Source organism: Dasypus novemcinctus, chromosome 6, assembly GCF_030445035.2.
Source record: "Dasypus novemcinctus isolate mDasNov1 chromosome 6, mDasNov1.1.hap2, whole genome shotgun sequence".
Taxonomy (NCBI): domain Eukaryota; kingdom Metazoa; phylum Chordata; class Mammalia; order Cingulata; family Dasypodidae; genus Dasypus; species Dasypus novemcinctus.
The window spans coordinates 77,494,979-77,517,163 of NC_080678.1; the positions used below are offsets into that span (position 1 = coordinate 77,494,979).

A 22,185-nucleotide genomic window follows, 5' to 3' on the forward strand; every position below is an offset into this window, starting at 1 on the left:
GGCAAGGAATTTATCAGGATCACATAGCTAAAAGTGATGTTTCTGAGCTGAGAACTGAACCCAGATCTGCCTATGTCCAAAGTATGTCTTCTTCAGCTCCTCCCCCACTTCCACCTCAGATACCACAAGGATGAAACCCAGGGCACTAAGCTTTCCTTCTAGTAGAAACCCATTGAAACTTCAAATTTGCCCTTTTCAGATTAAGAAATTTGCCCTCTGTTGAAGTTAAGTTGTTTGCTGCAGAACATATAGCTGTTAATCCCAAACTTAGAACTTTCTGATGCAAGACTCTCTGTAGCCACTAAACCAGTAGCTCCCAGGATTACCTGGATCAGTAAAATAAAATAAAAAATTTTTGGATTTTAGGAGGTTGTCAACTTTTTATTTTGTCAAGTAATAGCCTTAAAAAAAAAATGTCCTCCCCTCCTTTCACAAAAGAAAGGACATTCCTTTTTTTTTTTTTTTTTTAACTTGGCGGTAGGAAATGAACCCAGAGGCCTCTTAAGTGAGAAGCCTGTACTCAACAGCCCCTGAGTTAGTTTTTTCGTTTATTTTTGTTTCTAGGGGGCGGAGGAACCAAACTGCGGACCTCCCATATGGGAAGCAGGTGCTCAACTGCTTGAACCACATCCTCTCCTGACATTACTTTTTTAGAAAGGACATTTTAATGATAGAACACAGGAAGACACGATTTCAGGATAAAGGAGAGTTGTTTAAAAGGAATAAATCCAGTTTCATGAGAAACTCTCTATACTGTTTCCCCCACAACCCTGTTTTTTGTTTTTTTGTTTTTTCTTATTTTGACACAGACTTGAAAACTTGGTCACTGACCAGTTTTTTTTTTTTAAGTGTTTCTTTTTGAAGATAATTAGATTATAAAAAATGTTACATTAAAAAATATGAAGTTTCCATATACCCCACCCTCCACCCCCCTACTCCTCCCACATCAATACCTTCTTTCATCATTGTGGCACATTCATTGTATTTGGTGAATATATTTGGAGCACTGCTGCACTGCATGGATTATAGTTTACATTGTAGTTTACAATCTCCCTAAGTCCATTCAGTGGGTAATGGCAGGATATATAATGTCCAGCATCTGTCCCTGCAATGTCATTTAGGACAACTCCAAGCCCCTAAAATACCCCCACATCACACCTCTCCCTGCCCTCAGCAACTACCGTGGCTACTTTCTCCACATCAGTGCTATAGTTTCTTCTATTACTAGTCACAATAGTTCTATTGTAGAACACCAGTAAGTCCACACTAATCCATATTTTATTCCTCCATCCTATGGACCCTGGGATGGTGATGTCCACTCCACCTCTAAATCAAGAAGGGGCTTAGATCCCACATGGTTGATAGATGTGATTCTCCTGCTTGCAGTTGTAGGCACTCTCAGTTCCCTGGTGTGGTGATTGACCATCTTCATCTCCTTATTAGCTGATCTGGGCAAGTCCAAAGAACTGGAGAGTAGGTGTTGGAACTCTCCTGAGGCTCAGGACCCAGGGGACACATGGTCAGTCCAGAGATTCAAGTCTCCTGAGTATACACCAACTCCAGTGCCAATGACAGGTTCAGTAAAAGTGACAGAAGAGGCATGTGTAGAAAGGTCACATCTGAGTCCAACTCCATCACACTCAGGAACACAAGTTACAAAGTAGGGCCCACTGACAAGGCACTGAACTCCAGAGCCATCTACCATGACAGTAGAATTTGTGTGTCTCTGTAGCCCTCAGGAGCACCAGTACCTGGGGTCGCGTCTATTTTTGGCTATCTCTGGGATCCCCTGACCAGTTTCTGGTAACTATTCCCCCACACCATGCTTTCTGAAACTTCAACAACTTGTCAGCTATTAAAAAATCATCTGCGAGGTCTATTGTCACATTCTTGATTCTGTGATCTTTGGAGAGACTATTGATGTATTAGTATGGTGGGTTTTAGATTCCATTTTCATGAAACTTCCTTCTTGCTCATAGCTTGGTCTTATTTCAAGTCAGGGCAGGCAATCTGAATAAATGCAAAGGCAACTGATTATGGCTTTTGGTCAACCTCCTTTCATTTTCTCCTCTTTTCTTGTTTATATTTCAAATATTTGTTTGCTTGGTGTGCTTTACTGTTCTAATTAGCTCATTTTCTCCTTATTTCTGATTTCCTTGCGTTGGCATTCATCACGAGACTTTTGGGACCCTTGGTAGAAGGGATTTTAGAACCAGAAGTCTTTGGATTAAGGCAGGTGAAAGAGAAAAGAGGGACATCATTATTGGGTGTGGGGGCTTCCTCCCACAATGCCTCCCTTACACATTGTAGGTACTCGACAGATATTTGTTGGACTGATGAGGCTTATTTGTATCCTAATCTTTCTGTATTAACTCCCAAGATCTTACAGCTATTGTGTGCTTGTGGAATGCTCAGAATTTGTGGATTGTTAATTGGAATATGCAGGCATCCTCTGCCTGCAGCTTCCTCAAGGCCTAGCTGGAAGCAGTCTTGTGGTTTTCAGAGTGCCTGCCAGCTTCACTCTTGTTACTTGTTGTCCACTCTCTCGTGGTAACTGCAAGGTGATATTATATTGCCACAGCATCTGTGAAACTAGTCAGCATGAGATCTCAAAAAAAACAAAACAAAACAAAACAAAAACCCCTCGTCTTGTGCCTTTACCAGCTGTACTGTCAAGCGGTACCTCTGCCTGCAGGGTGATTTGCTTAGGAAAGAGATTAAGAGTTAATTTTTAAAGTATCCATATTTGTAAAGATTGGGATTTAAGCTTTAAACTACATGTTACTACACCTGAGTTGCGGTTTCCAATGTAGAGAAATCCCCATAGTTACCTTAGTCAACAAACTTCATCAGTTATCAGCAATTAAAGGCGCTTTATGGGGTACTTTAGTATTTTTGTGTCTATTACATTTTTCTTTTGCCTTAAATATTCTCAGTTCTTTAATTTTAATTAAAAATTGCTAGTGAATATTCTGTTTCAAATGGGAGATGCATAGGAAAAAAGTCTCACTTCCCTTTTTCTTTTCTTTTTCTTTGGTTATTATTTCAGACCAAAACCTTGTGGCTGAGCTCAACCATGGGACATCCAGATTCTCTTCAGAAGTAAGACTTTCCAAAGGACCAATGACCCTGTGCCCCATGCCCTATCATTTTTTCCTACTCCGAAGCTATGTCTCGATCCCGCCATGCAAGGCCTTCCAGATTAGTCAGGAGGGAAGATTTAAACAAAAAGAAAAACAGCCAACTGAAGAAGACATCCAAGCCAACCAACAAAAATGTGGCATTGGTCAAGACTGTGTGCCCTGGAAAATTAAAGCCATTAATTCAAGAAAGAGATGTTAAGAAAAAACCCGAACCCAAGCCACCCATGCCAGTCAGGAGCCTTCTGACCAGAGCAGGAGCAGCACGAATGAATTTGGATAGGACTGAGGTTCTTTTTCAGAACCCGGAGTCCTTAACTTGCAATGGGTTTACAATGGCTCTCCGAAGCACCTCTCTTAGCAGGCGACTCTCCCAACCTCCGGTGGTCATAGCCAAAACCAAGAAAGTTCCACCTTCTAAGAATTTACAAAAGCAACTTGAGTGTGATTATAAGGTACTCACTGATGTAGGAGTAAAGACCACAGAAAATGAATCACACCCAATGCAAGACCCCCTAATCCCTCTTGACATAGAGAATTTAATTGGTATACAAAATGTATCTTTAATTAAAGGTGAGGGCCAAGAGACAACCCAGTCTTGGTCCCAAAGGGTTGAGGATTCCAGAATAAATATCCCCACTCACCATGGCCCTGTGGCTGAGATCCATTCTGGGTCATTGGAAGGGGCACATGGTGATGAAGGACTATTCTCTGGACAGACAGTGAATGATACCAGCGATTTCGCTATATGTACTCCTTTGCCCCAAAGAACAGCTCCCAAGGTTACCTCTGAGAGAACCCCCAGCCTTCAGTTGGAAGATTTGGGTTCACGAGTAGAATCTCTTAAGCTATCTGATTCTTATCTAGATCCCATCAAAAGTGAACATGATTGCTGTCCCACCTCTAGCTTTAATAAGGTTATACCTGAATTGGACCTTAGAAACTGTTTGTCTCTTGGTGGGTCTATATATCCTACCTCTTTAATAAAACTCCTCTTGGCTGGCTCAGAACAAGAAACCCTTGGTGCTAACTCAGACCATCAGGAGGCCCTTAAAGCTACCCCATTTCAGCAGGAAATTCCTGGTGCTACCCCTGTCCTGAGAGAGGCCTTCAGTGCTATCCCGCAGCAATGGGAAGTTCCTGGTGCTAATCCATTTTATGGAGAGGCCCTGGGTGAGACGCCAGACCCACCAGAGATTCCTGGTACTATTCTAGCCCAACAAGAGGTCTTTGGTGCTACCCAAGAACAAGAAACCCTTGGTATGGGTGGTGGTGCTGCCCCAGACCTGCCTATCCTTCTTCCTGGTCCTCCAAACTCAGTTGCCATCTGTAATGCTCTCCCAGAATGGCCTGTCTCATATGGGCTTGAGGCCCAGGGTGGTACACAGGTTTTGCCTTTGGGCTCAGGTCACACTCCTCAATCATCAAACTCAGTACCTCCAGCAAAGACTATAAGCAATAAGGAAAAGGAGAAGCAGGCTCATGTAAGCTTTCTGCCAGTAAGCACTCAGGGGTTCATATCAACCCCTGAGAGAGGACTGTACCAGGCTTCTCTGGGTGTTGCCCAGCTCACCCAGGCAGGTGATTCCAACAAATCAGAAGGAGGAAGTTCCCTGCTTAGCACAAGTCCGGTTGATCTTGCCAACCCCACAGTGGGGTCTTTGTCAATGACACTTGCCACTACCTCCTCTTCTTCCTACACAACTTTGCTACCTACTTTGGAAAAGAAGAAACGAAAGCGATGTGGTGTCTGCGAGCCCTGCCAGCAGAAGACCAATTGTGGTGAATGTACTTACTGTAAGAATAGAAAGAACAGCCATCAGATCTGCAAGAAGAGGAAATGTGAGGAACTGAAAAAGAAGCCATCCGTCATTGTGCCTTTAGAGGTAAGCAATCAGTCATGGGGCTGGGAGACACTTGTGAGACTTTGCTTAGTAATCTGTGTGGAGACAAATTTTTTTTTTTAAATTACCATGGTAACATATATATATATATATATATATATAACATAAAATTTGCCACTTTGCTTTTAAGTATACACTTTAGTGGCATTAATTAAAATTACAATGTTATACTACCATCGCCATTGTCCATTACCAAAATTTTTCATCAGCTGAAACAGAAACTTTCTACCTACTAAGCATTAACTCCCCATTTCCCCCCTCCCCACCAATCTGTATTCTGCTTTCTGTCTATATGGATTTGCATATTCCCGTTATTTCATGAGTGAAATCATACGGTATTTGTCCTCTTGTGTCTGTGTTATTTCACTTAGTATGTTTTCAAGGTCCACCCTTGTTGTTAGCATGTATCAGAACTTCATTCCTTTTAATGGCGGAGTGATATTCCTTTGTATGAATATGCTACATTTTGTTTATCAATTCATCTGTTGATGAACGTATGGGTCATTGCCCCTTTTTGACTATTGTGACTAATGCAGCTCTTAATATTGGTGTATAAGTAGTTGTTGGAGTCTCTGTTTTTACTTATTTGGGATATCTACTTAGGAATTTCCATGTCATATAGTAATTCTATGTTAAAACTTTTTGAGGAACCATCAAACTCTTTTCCACAATAGCTGCTCCATTTTATATTCCCACCAAGGCATGAGGTTCCAATTTTTCCACATCCTTGCCAACACTTGTTATTATTTAAAGAAATATGGGGAGCATATGTGGCTCAAGTTTGAGCTCCTGCTTCTCACATGACAGGACCTGCTTTCGGTCCCCAGTACCTCCTAAAAAGAAAAACAAACAGCAAATAAACAAACAAAAAAACAACTCAAGGGAGCCAATGTGGTTCAGTGATTGAGTGCCAGCCTCCCGCATACAAGGTCCCAGGTTCAATCCCTGGTTCTGTACCTCAAAAAAAAAAAGTAAATAAATAAAGCCATCCTAGTGGGTGTGAAGTGATTATCTCATTGTGGTTTGCATTATGTGCTAAGACAATTTGCTTCAATGTAACATTACCTTGCTAAAATGTTGCTTGAAGTTATCTATGTGAATTTGTGAACTTACCTGAAATATGTCTTGTGCAGTGATGCGTTAGTTTATTTTTAGAATTCGTCCTAGAAAACTTGAACAGACTTTCCACTAGAGGATTTGATGAAGACATAGGGAAGTTGCATGAACTATGGTTTTGCAAAGATTTCTACTATGTCTCATTTTGACCAGCTGTATTATTTTTAGAAGTTATAGATTAAAACTTGAGTGAAATGAATTCATTAATTCCCTAACAACTAGAGGAAGTAAACTTCTTTCTTTTTGAAAGAATAAAACTGCATCATTAATCTTGAAACTTTGCCCTGAAGTCATAACAATAATAGAGCTTTTGGCTCAATCAAGGCAAATTTTTACTTGCTGTACATGTCTCATGGGGTTAATCAGAAGGTAAAAATGGTTTGTAAACTTTTCAGTGATATTCAAACATTTGTTCTGATTATTACAATTTGTAAACCTAAGTAGTAAAAGTATCATTTGACCTAGAATTTATTTAAAGGACTTTAAGGAACTGGGTTGAAAGGGTTGCTTTTCATGGGAGCAGGTGTAGCTTAGTGGTTGAACACCTGCCTCGAGTGTATGAGGTCCTGGGTTCAATCTCTAGTACCTTCTAAAGTAAAAAAAAAAAAAAATGGTGTTGCTTTTCAGACTTATAAAAACACTTGTCACATAAAGTGCTTTGATTTTTAATAACTCACTTGAGACTATTTATTCTCTATCTCCTATAAATATAGGTATAATAGAATAGATTGATTATAGAGTATTGCGAGGGGAGCAGGTGTAGCTTAGCTTGGTTGTTGAGCACCTGCTTCCCATGTATAAGGTCGTGGGTTCAACCTCCAACACCTCCAAAAAAATAGTTTTGTGAATTTTAATTCTATCAACATTTCATTTCATTCTGACTTATCTGTCCAAAAATGCTTTGACTTTCTCTTTGATTGAGCAATTGCAAACAAGAGCTCCAGTGTTTAGACAACCGTGTAATTGGTAGACATTTAAGTGGTTTCTGAACTATTTTGTTACTACAAACCTTACTACAATCTTCCTTTACCCCAGACATTTCCCTGATGTAGCTGTAGATAAAAATATGGCCAGTTACTTAATGGTTTGCAAACAAATATCAAAATATTAATACATTCAGTAGTGTTATCTAGCAGAGAGACCCCCCCCCACTTATGAGTTCCTGATTTGTAACATTGCCAACTGACATCATTGCCAAAAGCACTCTATCTTAATAGGTACAAAGAAATTTGTTCTTTTCTTCCCCAAACCTGCTGCTCCTCTTGTCTAATGGCTTACCCAAAATAAATTCAGTGTCTCTTTGATGCCTCTTCACTTGCCCCTCTAGATCCTCTTTTCTATAGGATATGAGTGCTTCTACCTCTTCATTTTCTTGGCCACTGCTGTAAATGACACCTTCATCTCTCACTGGGACAATTTCAGCATTCTCTTTATTGGCAACAAATATTTATTGCACTTCTTCTCTGGACTAGGGCTATGGTCATGGGCAAACTAGCTAGCATAGAAGGCAGAGTGTTGAGCAAAATTTGTCCTTACTGCAGTTCAAAGTTTTCTTTCTGAACCTCTGACCTAAATACATTTAGTGCTTTTCTATATATGTGATTTATCTCATTCAATACAAGAGAAAACAAAACAAAACAAAACAAAACATTTGGTGCCTATCCAGTACAGAGGAAGTCTAGACTCATGAGCAAGGCATCCGAAATTGTCTAATTCTTGACACAGCTGACCCTCTCTCTCATTTACTTCACTTTTCTTTATTTGAGGTGAAGCTGTAACTGGCTTTTTAAATTCCCCAAAGCTCACCGTGCATGTTCCTCAGTGTCCATGCTCATAGTACACCCTTCTTCCTGTCCTTTTCTGACAAAACTCCACCAGTCACTCAACCTTGACTATATCATGACCATGTATATGTGTTACTTTATGTACCATACCAGGTGACTTTTTTTCTCTAGTAGCTGGCTGGGCTTGGCCCAGTGCTATGTGCTCAATAAATATTTGTTAAGTTAAATGAAAAGAGAATATACTTGTAATTCAAATAATCAAGTCTAGAAATTTAGATGTTGGCATGTGGTTTATATTTGTAGCTATGGCAAACAAAGTTTCATTAGTGTGGGAAAAGCCAGTATTTGTTGATAGATGAATGAATACCTTGGCCATTGGTCCTAATATTCCAAATAACCACATTCTTTCTTTATTTTTTTTAAGATTTATTTTATTTATTTATTCTCCCCATCCTCGTTGTTTACACTCACTGTCCGTTCTTTGTTTCTGCTTGTCTTCTCGAGGCACCAGGAATCAAACCTGGGACCTCCCATGTGGGAGAGAGGTGTTCAGTCCTTGACCCACCTCAGCTCCCTGGTTTGTTGTGTCCCTCATTGTCTTTCTTCTTTGTGTCTCTTTGTTTCGTCATCTTGTTGCGTCAGCTCACCTTCTCCAGGAGGCCCAGGAACTGAATCCAGGACCTCCCATGGGTAGGTGGGAGCTAAATCACTTGAGTCACATCCTCCTTCCCACATTCTTTATTTTTAAAAGACAAACCTTTCATTTTGACATAATTTCAGACTAACAAAAAAGTTGCAAGAGTAGTACAGAGAATTTCCATATATGTCCCACCCACGTTGCTCAAATGATAACTCTTTATCATATTGCTTCATTATTTTAATTTTCTTTCTCTCTAAACCTCTCTTTTTGTCTGTCTTTTCTCTGAACATTTTTACAGACCTGATACCTCTTTACCTCTACATACTACAGTATCTAATTCCTAAAAACAAGGTTATACTCTTACACTATTTTCAAAATCAGGAAATTAACATTGAACCAAGAATATTGTCTAACCCACTGACCTTGTTCTTATTTTGCCGGTTGTTGTATTAAAATATGTCTATGCAGCCTTCTTTAATCTGGAACAGTCAAATTTTCAAACAGCTTTATTGTGGTATAATTGATAGACAGTAAGCTTCACATATTTAAAGTGTACAATTTGATAAGTTCGATATATGTATACTGTAAAACAATTGCCACAATAAAAACTCCTTACTCCCCAAAGCTTCCTTGTGCCCCTTTGTAATCTCTACCTCCCTCCCTATACCCTTCCTCCCCTCAAAAACACTGATCTTTCTGTCACTGTAGATTAACTTGCATTTTGTAGAATTTTAAATAAGTATGATCATACAATGTGGACTCTCTTTTTGTCTGGAACAGTTCCTCAATTTTTGTCTTTCATGACATTGCTTGCCCCTGTGGAAAAGTGCAGCTCAGTTATTTGTTCCTCAACTAGGGTTTGTCTAATGTTTCCTCATGACTAGATTTTGGTTATACATTTTGGCAGGAATGTCATATCAAGAGGCACATGCTATCAATTTGTCCCACTGTTCATGATTTTAATTAAAAAAAATTTTTTTTCTAACCTTCCAAGTACTAATTTTTTTAAGGTTTATTTCATTTATTTATTTCTCCTCACCTCCTTGTTGTTTGCATTTGCTGTGTCTGCTTGTTGTGTGCTGGTCTTCTTTTCAGGAGGCACTGGGAACTGAATCCAGAGACCTCCAATGTGGGAGGGAGGTACCTAATGGCCTGAGTCACCTCTGTTCCCTGCTTTGTTGTGTCTTTCATTGTGTTTTCCTCATGTCTTGTGTCTTTTGTTGTATCATCTTGTTGCATTAGCTTGCTGCACCTGCCTGTTGCATCAGCTTGCTGTCTTGCTCATCTTCTTTAGGAGGCACTAGGAACCAAACCTGGGACCTCCCAAGTAGTAGGCAGGAGCTCAATCACTTGAGCTACATCTGCTTCCCCCTCATGATTTTAATTTTTTTTTGATTTATGAATGAAGGCCATCATTCTTCATGGTGACAATGATTATACCTCCACCTCACAGAGCTATTGTGAGGATTACATGGGTGAACTGCAGATAAAGCATTTAGCATGCAGTATGCACACAATACTGAGCACTTGCCACTGATGTACTAACTTTTGCAGTTCACTATGGGAGCCACTACATTATGTAGGTGGGTAAATTTAAATTAATTAAAATGAAATACAGTTGGGAGTGGATGTAGCTCAGTGGTTGAGCATCTGCTTCCCATGTACAAGATCCTGGGTTCAATCCCCAGTACCTCTACTTTTCACCAGTTAATGTGGGATCCACTTCATTTATTTCTTTTCTGTCTCAGTCCAGCACAGTAGCCACTGGCAACATGTGGCTTTTGAGCCCCTGAAAGATGGCCAGCAGGACTTGAGGTGTGCTGGCAGGGCGGATGCTGCAAGGTGATCAGACTCAGGGTCCACGGCAGGCTCGGCGCCCATGGCAGGCTCAGGGTCCACGGCAGGCTCGGCGCCCGTGGCAGGCTCGGCGCCCGTGGCAGGCTCGGCGCCCGTGGCAGGCACTCCACCAGGGACGCAGCTCCTCAACTCACCTCCCTCCACCGGCTCGCCCCTCTGTGGTCATCACGGGCCACCCGTGTCCCTGCCAGCCTATGAGAACCTCTGAAGGCTGTTTTAATTTTGATCACTTGATTAAAGTGTCTCTCCAATGTAAAGTTAATATTTTCCCCTTTGTTCTTAGTAAATATCTTGTGGGAAGATTGTGACTTCATAAATATCCTGCTATGCACTCAAATTTTCCTTGTTTTAGCCTCCATTGGCGATTTGTGCCTAATGGTTGCGAAATAAAAAATTTTAAAAATTTCCATCATTCCATGTAAATCTATCAGTTTTATCTTCTAAGGAATAACTTTTCCTTCTTACTTATGTACTTACTTGTATCTTTCAGTATATTCGATGGGTTATAATACTTTATTATCATTATTTATTTTGATACTCAAATTGCCCCAAATTTGGCCAGGGAGCACTTTTAAGCATTATTTAATTCCTTATTTTCTAGACTTACCTACTTTCTTTCCTGCCTCAGCCCTGCAATCAGCTATTATCCATGGCTGCTTGGTTCCTTTTAGTGAAGAATGGTATTTGAAACCAAGATCTTGGTGACAGGTGGATCATTTTTACAGGAAAGTCAGTCCTATGTTCATCAGTTAATTGAACTAGTTTTTTCTCTCAAATGTGTACATGCACACCCACACCCACACACTCATGAACATGTTGTTCATTTGAAATACAGTTTTAGTTCATTTATTTCTGTTTATTTCCCATTTCAGTGTTATAACATGATGATATTCAGTTAATCTGTCATTCATAGTCCCTCTCTCTCTCTCTGTCTTCCTTCTTCTTCCCCCAAAGATCTCCTTTATTTCTGACAAAGTTAATTCTGAAGCATATCTTAGGCTGTACTTACATTGCACCCTGAAAGTGGATAGATTGTATGGAGAGGCAGGGGAGAGCACAGGCTTTCCTGAGGGAAGCTCATTCTGAAAGAGCAAGGAACAGTTGCATACTTTATGTTCCTGGTTTCTTTCTTCTTCTTTTTTATTAGAGAAGGTGTGGATTTACAGAACAATCATGCATAAGATACAGGATTCCCATATACACCCTATTATTAAAACCTTGCATTGGTGTGGTTCATTTGTTAGAAATGATAAGAACATACGTTTATGATTGTACTATTAGCTATAGTCCATGGTTTAACTCAGCATTCATTGTGTAGTACAGTTCTATAGATTAAAAAAAAATATTCTACCATATGTACAACCTTATATTTCCCTTTTAACCACATTCAGATATGTATTTCAGTGCTGTAATTACATTCACAGTGTGCTGCCATCTCTATCATCCATTACCAAAACATTGCCATTTTTTCTGGTTCTTTTGCTTAAAATATGTTTATGAGATTCATCTATAATGTTGCTTGTGGTTATAGTTATTCATTCTCATTGTGGTATAGAATTCCATTGTATATCAATATATCACATATTTCATTGTATAAATATATCACAATTTATCCATTCTATTGAGTAGTACTAGTGCTTCTGTGAACATTACTATAAGTGTCTTCTGGTGAATAAAGGTATGCATTATATTGGGTATATACCTAGGAATAGGATTTCTAGGTCATGCAAATGTCCAGCTTTCATAGATATTACTAGGCATGTATAGTTCCAATTAAGATTCAATAGCTCTGAATTAGACTTCCACTTGCCCTACACTTCCACTTGCTTTACATTCTTGCTAATGTTTGATATTTTCTGGGTTTTTAAAATCATTTTATTGGATGTTTAATGTTATCACTATAGTACATTCCCTTGATGACTAAGAAAATTGAACTACTTTTTATATACATATTGGCCGTTCATATGTCTTCTTTGGTAAAGTACCTATTCAAGTCCTCTGTCCTTTTTTGAGTTTTTCTGCCTTTCCCTCTTTGATTTTTATGACTTCCTTGTTTTGTTGATATAAATCCTTTGCAATTGTCTTTTCATATTCTGACTTAATTTTTCACACATATTTGTCCTTTAATGAACAGAAATTCTTGACTTTAATATAGTCTAATTTACTAATCTTTCATTTATGTTAGCTGTTTCTGTCCAATGAAAATTTTGTCTGTTTGCCTGTTCCAAGGTCATGAAGATGTTCTTTTTTGTTTTCTTCCACAAAAGTTTTTTTGTTTATTTTTTACCTTTCATATTTACATCTACAGTATATCTGGAATTGATTTTTGAGTATGGTGTGAGAGAGAAGTCAATATTCATTCTTTTTGTGTCTAATTCTGTAGCATGCCTGCTGTCCATGTCTCTAGATTGTATATTTTTCTTGCTTTCTTGTTTCTTAATAAACTCATTATTCCTTTGCCTACCCTAAAAACAAATAAAAACCATGATTCATTCTCTTTCATTTGGATCTGTACTTGCCCTGCACCATTATTGAAATGACTCTCCTTTCTCTGCTGCTACAATGTCAATTTTGTCATAAATCTGTGATTGATTAATTGTGGATCTGTTTCTAGATTCTCTTCCATTGGTCTTTTTGTCTTTTTCTTTGTATGCTGTTTTAAGTACTATAGTTTTAAAACAAGCCTTGCTATCTAGAAGTAAAGTCCTTCAATTTTTTTCTTTAAAACTGACTTGGGCTATTTTTTTGTTCTTTGCATTTTCATGAACATTTTGAATTGACATATAAATTTTCACCAAAAGCTCTGCTGGGATTTGGATTTTGATTATGTTGACTCTATAGATCTTTGGAGAGATTGACATTTTTATAATATGGAATCTTATAGTCCATGGACATGGTATATCATTATCTTACTGATTTCTTTTCAATAATGTTTTATATTTCTCAGTATAGAGTTATTTCATTAGTTGTTTTTTTTTTTTTTTAAGGAGGTACTGGAGATAGAATCCAGAACCTTGTATATGGGAAGCAGGTGCTCAACCACTTGAGCTACATCCACTCCCCATTTCATTAGTTCTGTTCTTTGATATTTACTATTTTTTGGTGCTTTGCCAATGGTTGAATGCTATTTAATTTTTTTTGGAATTACATTTAAATTTTTGTTGTTTAAGTTTTTTGAGATACCAGGCCTGGAGATTGAACCCAGGACCTAGGATGTGGGCAGCTGGCACTCAACTACTGAACTACATTGGCTCCCTCAAGTTGGTTTTTTCATTTGTTTGTTTGTTTTTAGGAGGTACTGGGGATTTATCCCGGGAACTTGTATGTGGAAGCAAGCAGTAAACCATTTGAGCTACATCTGCTCCCATCTGTTTAGTTTTTTTTTTTTTTTTAACATTTATTTATTTACCCCCTCCCTTCCCCCATTGTCTGCACTGTGTCCATTCACTGTGCATTCTTCTGTGTCTGCTTGTCTTCTCTTTAGGTGGCTCTGGGAACTGATCCTGGGACTTTCTGGAGTGGGAGAGAAGTGCTCAATCTCTTGTGCCACCTCGGCTCCCTAGTTTGCTATGTCTCTTATTGTCTCTCCTTTGTGTCTCTTTTTGTTGCATCATCTTGCTGTACCAGCTCTCTTCTCAGGCCAGCTTGCTGTGCAGGCCAGCCCTCCACGTGGGCCAGGGCTCCACTCAGGCCAGTTCTCTGCATGGCCAGCTCTCTGCTTGGGCCAACTTGCCTTCATCAGGAGGCCCTGGGAATTGAACCCTGGACCTCCCATATGGTAGACAGGAGCCTGACCACTTGAGCTACATCTGCTTCCCCATTTAATTTTGATACCTCAGAATATTGGCAAGGAAATATATTTCAAGTATTATTTTTCACATCAGAATAATTTTACTTTTTATGGGGGTGAGAAAGAGAAAACACTTTATAGTGTTTAAATGTTAATATTTGGTAGTTTTTTTTTACTGCTTATATAAAGAAAATTTACTTTTATTAGGAGAGATTTAAAAAAATTATTGTGGCAACATACATATAATATGCGGTTTCCCATTTATATACTTTCAAGTATTCATTTCAGTGGTGTTAATTACATTCACAATGTTGTGCTACAATCAACATTATCCATTACCAAAACTTTTCCATCAACCCAAACAGAAACTCTGTACCAAGTAAGCATTAACTTTCCATTTCCCACTCTCCCCCTCCCCTTGGTAACCTGTAGTCTAGTTTCTGATCCAATGAATTTGCTTATTCTGATTCTTTTTTTTTTTTTTTAAGATTTATTATTTATTTTCCCACCCCCACCCCTGCCCTGCTGTTTTTGCTGTCTGTGTCCATTCAGTGTGATCTTCTGTTTCTATTTCTCTTTTTTGTCTTCTCTTCTCATCTTTCTCCTATAGGATTCAGAGGGATCTGTCCTGGGCACCTCAGATGTGGAGAGAGGTTCCCTGTCAATTGTGCCACCCCAGTTCCTGGTCCCTGCTGCGCTTCACTTTGACTCTCTCCTTCATGTCTCTTTTGTTGCGTCATCATCTTGCTGCATGACTCACTTGCGCGGGCACTGGCTCACCATGCGGGCACACATACAGGCACTTGGCTCACTGCATGGGAACTGGCTCACTGCACAGGCACTGGCTCACCACACAGGCATGCTTTTTCTTCTTTTTCACCAGGAGTTCCCAGGTATTGAACCTGGGTCCTCCCATATGGTACACAGAGGCCTTATCACTTGAGTCACATCTGCTTTCCTGTAATTATTTCATATAAGTGAGATCGTACAATATTTGTCCTCTCATGTCTGGCTTATTTCATTCAACATGTCTTCAAGGCTCATCCATGATGTAGCATGTATCAGAACTTCATTCCTTTTACAGTTGAATAACATTCCATTGTATGTATATACTATGTTTTGTTTATCCATTCATCTGTTGATAGACACTTGGGTTGCTATTTTGGCTATTACGGATAATGCTTCTATGAACATTAATCTGTGAGTCTTTGTTTGAGTCCCTGCTTTCAATTCCTTGGGGTATATACCTAAAAGTGGGATTGTTGGATCATGTGGTAATTCTGTAGTTAACTTTTTGAGGACCCTCTTTTCTAGAGCTGCTGCATAATTTACATTCTCACCAAAAATACATCAGGGTTTCTACTTCTCCACATCCTTGATACTTGCTGGGTTTTTTTTCTTTAATAATAGTCATTTTAGTGGTGTGGGGTGGTAACTTGTAGTTTTGATTTGCATTTCCCTAATGACTAATGATGTTGAGCATCTTTTCATGTGCCTTTTGACCATTTGTACATCTCTCTGGAAAAATATCTAGTCTAGTCCTTTGCCTATTTTTGAATGGGATTGTTTGTTTTTTATGTTGAATTGCAGAAGTTCTTTATATATTCTGGATATTAAGCTCTTGTCAGAGTGTGGTTTCCAAATATTTCCTCCCATTCTGTAAGTTTTCTTTTCACTTTTTGATAATGTCCTTTGATGCACAAAAAATTTTAAGTTTGATGAATTTCCCTTTATCTATTTTATCTTTTATTGCTCGTGCTTTTGGTGTAAAGACTAAGAATGCATTGCCTAATGCAAGGTCCTGAAGGTCCCCTATGTTTTCCTCTAGGAGTTTTATAGTTTTAGTTTTTATACTTAGGTCTTTCATCCATTTTGATTTAATATTTATAGTGCGAGGTAGAGGTCCACTATCATTCTTTGGCGTATGGATTACAGATGTACATTTTAAAAACAGAAGTTAGATTTATTTTTCTGTAAAATATACCTCATGGGGAGCAGATGTAGCACAAGTGGTTGAGTGCCTGCTTCCCATGTATGAGGTCCCATGTTCAATCCCCAGCACTTCCTAAAAACAAACAAACAAATGGATGTAGCTCAATGGCTGAGAGCCTGCTTCCCATGTACAGGGTCCTGGGTTCATTCCCCATTATCACCTAAAAATGTGTGTGTGTGTGTGTATTTATTTATATCTACCCCAAAGGCGTATGCTGTTTCTCAAAATGTTGACTACTGACCTTAGGAGAAGTTAAAGCAACTTTTGGTTTTTTAAAAATTTGGTTGTAGGTTACATTTTTATCTCCCACAATAATAACTTCTTTTTACAAGGGGAATAGATAATCTTCCCAGAGATATATTTTGGCCAAGAGAAGAAAAGCTGTTTATCTTCTGCCAAGCTTAGCTCAGCTTACTGTCCTTCATATTCATATAGATAATTAAAACCACTAACTAATTTTTACAGTCGTGTATAAGTCTGCTCTTGGCTAGGATATTCCTCATGTGTATTTATAATTTAGTATTTTGAGGCATATATACTTCCTGTTTATTGAATAGTGATGGGGGCTTAAAAAAAGGGGGAATACTTTTTAGAGACAGAGTAGTTGCTTTGGCTAAGCAGCACAGTCATAAGTAAGATTTAGTGTTGTTTAACAACAAGAGAAGAAAAAAATGAATATTGGATAGACTATGCTTCTGAGAGTGGGTTATAGTGTAAATTAAGTCATTTTGTCACATATTTAATTAATGTTAATTGGTTAAATGAGCAGTTTTTTTTTAAGATTTATTTTTTATTTATTTCTCTCCCCTTCTCCCCCCACCCTCAGTTGTCTGCTCTCTGTCCATTTGCTGTGTGTTCTTCTGTGACCGCTTCTATCTTTATCAGCGGCACCAGGAATCTGTGTTTCTTTTTGTTGCGTCATCTTGTTGGGTCAGCTCTCTGTGCGTGCAGCACCATTCTTGGGCAGGCTGCACTTTCTTTTGCGCTAGGCGACTCTCCTTACAGGGCATCCTCCTTGTGCATGGGGCTCCCCTATGCTGGGGACACCCCCGTGTGGCATTGCACTCCCTGCGCGTATCAGCACTGCACATGGGCCAGTTCTACACGGGTCAAGGAGGCCCGGGGTTTTAACCGTGGACTTCCCATGTGGTAGGCGGACACCCTATCCATTGGGCCAAGTCCGCTTCCCAAATAGTTTTGAGCTGTTTTGACCAAGGTGAAATAATCTCCCTTATTTACTCCAGTAGTGTTGATGTTTTTTCCAAAATGACGAAAAGATTATTACATGTTTGTTAGATTAAACAGCAGTAGATTAAATAGGCAGCATACCAGATAACTGCAGGTATAAAGGGTGCTATGTGTACTACCATGCCATCTTCTTATCTAATGCAGATTCTCCTGGAAAAAATAGTAATTCCTGCATAGATTATATTTAAAAAGCTATGGGAGCAGATGTAGCTCAGTGATTGAGCACCTGCTTCCCATGTATGAGGTCCTGGGTTCAGTCCCCAGTACCTCCAAAAAAAAGGCTAAAAGTTAAGATTACAGATTGAACCACTGACTGACCACTCTCTTATGGGTAGGTGTTTCCATGTGCTAACAGTCCAGTTTCTAATGTGTTATTTCAGAATTGGTTGACACACTATTATTTTCATTTTTTCATTTTATTATTTTATTTTATTTTTGGTGTTGGTGGGGTAGTGAGACTATCCTCTCTTGGCCACTGCTGTTCTCATGTTTTGAAACATCCGGATCTCATTTTGGCATATGTTGTATAAGCCATATGGAACAAATTTTTGCTACCAACTCCTTTAGTTGTGGGCAGATATTATATGTCTTTAAATATGTGTTTAAGGAATCTCTTTGTATCACTACTACTGAGCATTCAGTAACATATCTCACCTCAGAACTGGCCATAGAAATAAAAAACAAGTCTTTGGGGTCCAGTATCCTTCCATTTGTAAACACCCAATATGCCAACCAAACCACGCTGATCTGAATTCATTGTGACCCACAGGTATTACTTTCTGAAATCTTGTCACTGTGGTTCAAATCTTACCTTGACATTTTGTTTATATCATCTTATCCAGGAAAATATGTGTGAAACAGGCTGACACCTTCGTCTACTGTCGACATAATCTGAGTCATACCACTGGGTAGAACTGAACACTCTAGTATGGTGCATATTTATTTTGTTATAGAGCTTAACTCTGGATATCTTATTGTTGTCCATCCTTTTATTTTTGATTGCACAATAGCGTTTCAAGAGCTGATGGTATGAAAACTGCAAAAATCATTCTTATTTAAAAATAGCCAGCCATGGGGCACTCGAATGGATATGGCACTACTGTTTCAAGGAAGAAGGGGAAATCTTACCTTTTTGCATTATTATCATTCTAAAATTAGGTACAACTTTAGCAAAGGAGTCAAACTAATTTAAGCTATTTAGAGCGTTATCTTGATAATGAGACTCAGTGTTCAAATCAATAGTATCCAGGAGAGTGGGTGTGGCTCAAGCAGTTGAGCACCTGCCTCCCACACGCGAGGCCCAGGGTTTGGTTCCTCGTGCCTCCTGAAACAAACAAGCAAAAAAAACAAGCAAAACAAATGAAAAAAACAACTCAAGGGAACCGTCTTGGCACAGTAGTTGAGCACCAGCTTCCTATACATGAGGTTCTGGGTGCAATCCCCAACCCCTAGTACCTCAAAAAAAAAAAAAAAAAAAAAAGAGTACCTGGAAGTCCTTCTCTCATTATCATCTGCTCTTCATGGATTCTATGAAAGCAAAAAAGAGAAATCTTGCTCTCTTTTTTTAATATTAAGTTAATTTTGCCCCATTAATACTGGTTGTCACTGTATTTAAAAGGTTATGATGTTCTCCTGCAAGCAGAGCAATGATTAGAAATGAAATGCGTAAGTTACTTCTAAAGCCAAAGCTCAGGACCTTAGGGGGTGCCAGCCCCTAATAGGAACTCGACAGATGTGGGCCAAACCAACCATTTGCTCTAGTGAGTAAAGTAAATCTTACCGAGAAATGTAAGGTTCATTCTATTTCCCACTTACCAAGTCTGTTTTTTTTTAAAAAGTGTCTTGTAAAACATTCATTTCATCCCCAAAAAGTATTTAATATACCACTTTTTTAGCTCATACCCCAAAATAACATTTAGGGGTTTATTCGACATATGTCATTTTGAAGTACCAAGATCATGGGATATCTGTAAAAGAAATTCAAGTATAAGGCTTGAGGAAAAGTTTTTTAAGACGGTACAGCGTGCTTTAAAAGTATATGGTATGGGGGGTGTGGGGAGTGGGGTATATGGGAAGCTCTTGTATTTTTTAATGTAACATTTTATGTGATCTATGTATCCTTAAAAAAAGATAAAAAAAGTATATGGTAAAAAGCTATCTGTTGATGCTGTTTAAAAGTAGTGCTGTATGCATTTTTGATTAAATGCATATACAGGGAAGCTGACTTGGCTCAATGGATAAAGCATCTGCCTACCACATGGGAGGTCCACGGTTCATACCCAGGAGCTCCTTGACCTGTGTGGAGTTGGCCCACGTGCAGTGCTGATGCATGCAAGGAGTGCCGTGCCACACAGGGGCTTCCCCCATGTAGGGGAGCCCCATGTGCAAGGAGTGCACCCCGTAAGGAGATCTCTGCCATTCTTGAAGTCCTTTCTCTCACATGGCAGGGTCAAAATGGCGGTTTCCTTTTTCTGTGTCCCTTCTTTTTCTCTTTGTGTTTCTGCTTCCAGTTCTCAGTTTATCTAAGACCCCAGTGGGATGATGTTCCAGAAATCATAAAAATAGAACTGTTTTATTAGAGGTTTTTGTTTTTGTTTTTGTTACCCACCCCCCTTGAGATGGCTCCCTTGTCTTTTTGCTTGTTGTCTGCTTGTTGTTTGTTGTCTGCTCCTTATTTGTTTGTCTTCTTTAGGAGGCACTAGGAACTGAACCTGGGACTCCCTTATGGGAGGTGGGGGCTCAACTGCCTGAGCCACATCCAGTCCCCAGAGCTTTTTAAATGTGTTTTAGTGGTCTGTCATCTAATCCCTCAATTATATGTAACATATTATTGGTATGCATTTTCCTGGAGAGATGGTCAGTACCTTTTATTAGATTATAGATAAATCTAAGTCATATTCTCCAGCCCACAAAAACAAAGCTAAAATAAAGAAGCACACTATTCACGGGGAGTGGACATGGATCAAGCAGTTGGGTGTCTGACTCCCACATGGGAGGTCCCAGATTCAGGTCCCTGTGCCTCCTAAAGAAGACCAGCAAGCAGTTGAGGGAGCCTCTTGGGGTGGGAGTGGGGTGGGGGAATTAAAACTAAAATAAATAAAGAAGCAGCACACTACTTTAGAAAGAGGCTTTGTAAGAGTACAGTTGGCAAGTGTTTCTATGGTTAAGGGGAAAAAAAAACAACAGTTCTACTACAAGTTTAAATACTCCTAGTGTGGTCATTGTTGTGATAGTGGATCTACTTGTGACATGAATAGTCAGACCCGTGAAGCAGAGATACCATGAGAGGAGAGATGATGTACAGAAAGGCCATGGCAGAGTGCCTGCTTAAACCTGGTAGTTATTGTTATATCCTTGAGAAGGTTTGTGTACTCATTTCATTTCTTTCATCTGGTTGCCTCTTGTTGCTTGATTGTGCTCTTTAGAGGAAAGTAACTGAAGTACTCAGAAATAGCCAGTATAGGCTATTTCTCAGTATCTTCAAAAGCATTTTTTTTGCTAGAATATTAAGTTGCATTATGGATTAATCTGTTTCACTGTTCCCATGTGAAGCAGAATTATACTTGTGGTTACCAGCAATATGACTATGCCACAATTGTTTTCCTGTCCTTGTATAATGAGAGGGTTTTGTTTCTGATGTGTTCTAGACATTTACACTACACGGCTTGTTTTCCTATCATAGTTCATATGCAACACCATTTTGTGGTGAGTTTTCTGTTAAAGAATAAGGGTAGACTCAAGGCAGGAGGAAGTGGGAGGAGGATAAGACATGGGGAGCCCACAGTTGAATCAAGCCATATAATTTTTTTTTTAGGAGGTACTGGGATTGAACCCAGGATGTATGTACAAAGAAAAAGTAACTTCAGTTACTCTCCTCTAAAGAACAAGCATCACCTGCTGTGCTCAAACCATGGAATTTTGAATAGAGAAGATATAGGTTAGATTTAGAGACAAATAAATTGTGTGTGTGTGTGTGTGTGTGTGTGTGTATTTTATTTATTTATTTATTTATCTCCCCTTCCCCCTCACCCTGGTTGTCTGTTTTCTGTGTCTATTTGCTGCGTCTTCTTTGTTCACTTCTGTTGTTGTCAGCAGCACGGGAATCTGTGTTTCTTTTTGCTGTTTTAGTTGCGTCATCTTGTTGTGTCAGCTCTCTGTGTGTGTGGCACCATTCCTGGGCAGGCTGCACTTTATTGACACTGGGCGGCTCTCCTTACGGGGCGCACTCCTTGCGCGTGGGGCTCTCCTACACGGGGACACCCCTGTGTGGCACAGCACTCCTTGCGCGCATAAGCGCTGCACATGGGCCAGCTCCACACAGGTCAAGGAGGCCCGGGGTTTGAACTGCGGACCTCCCACGTGGACCTCCCATGTGGTAGACGGATGCCCTATCCACTGGGCCATGTCTGCTGCCTACGTGTGTGTATTTGTGTTAGTTTCTCTTACCCTTGCAAGAATAAGTAACTTGTTGAGGAGTTAATGCAGAATTGTAGGGAGATTTGTCTGCTGGGCAACATAGAAATTAAGTTATTTTCTTTATTCACCTGGCCCCATTTTCCAGGAACCATTTCTAGTACACTATGAGATGCTAACAAAAACAAAAAGAAATAAAACCAGGAAAACCAAATCAAATGGTATTCAACTTTTCTGTTGTTTGTTTAAGAACCAACAAGGAGGGGACTATTGTCTTCCTTGCTAATTAGATGCAAAAGT

General features: G+C 39.3%; 1 protein-coding gene across 1 annotated transcript in view; it reads left to right on the forward strand.

Moving 5' to 3' along the window:
• Positions 1-22,185, forward strand: part of TET1 (tet methylcytosine dioxygenase 1) — a 144,914-nt gene that overhangs the window by 5,818 nt on the left and 116,911 nt on the right. The window contains exon 2 of the mRNA XM_058298936.2: positions 3,050-5,026. Coding sequence (XP_058154919.1) covers positions 3,170-5,026 — 1,857 coding nt within the window. The 5' untranslated portion in view covers positions 3,050-3,169. The remainder of the gene's footprint in view (positions 1-3,049; positions 5,027-22,185) is intronic.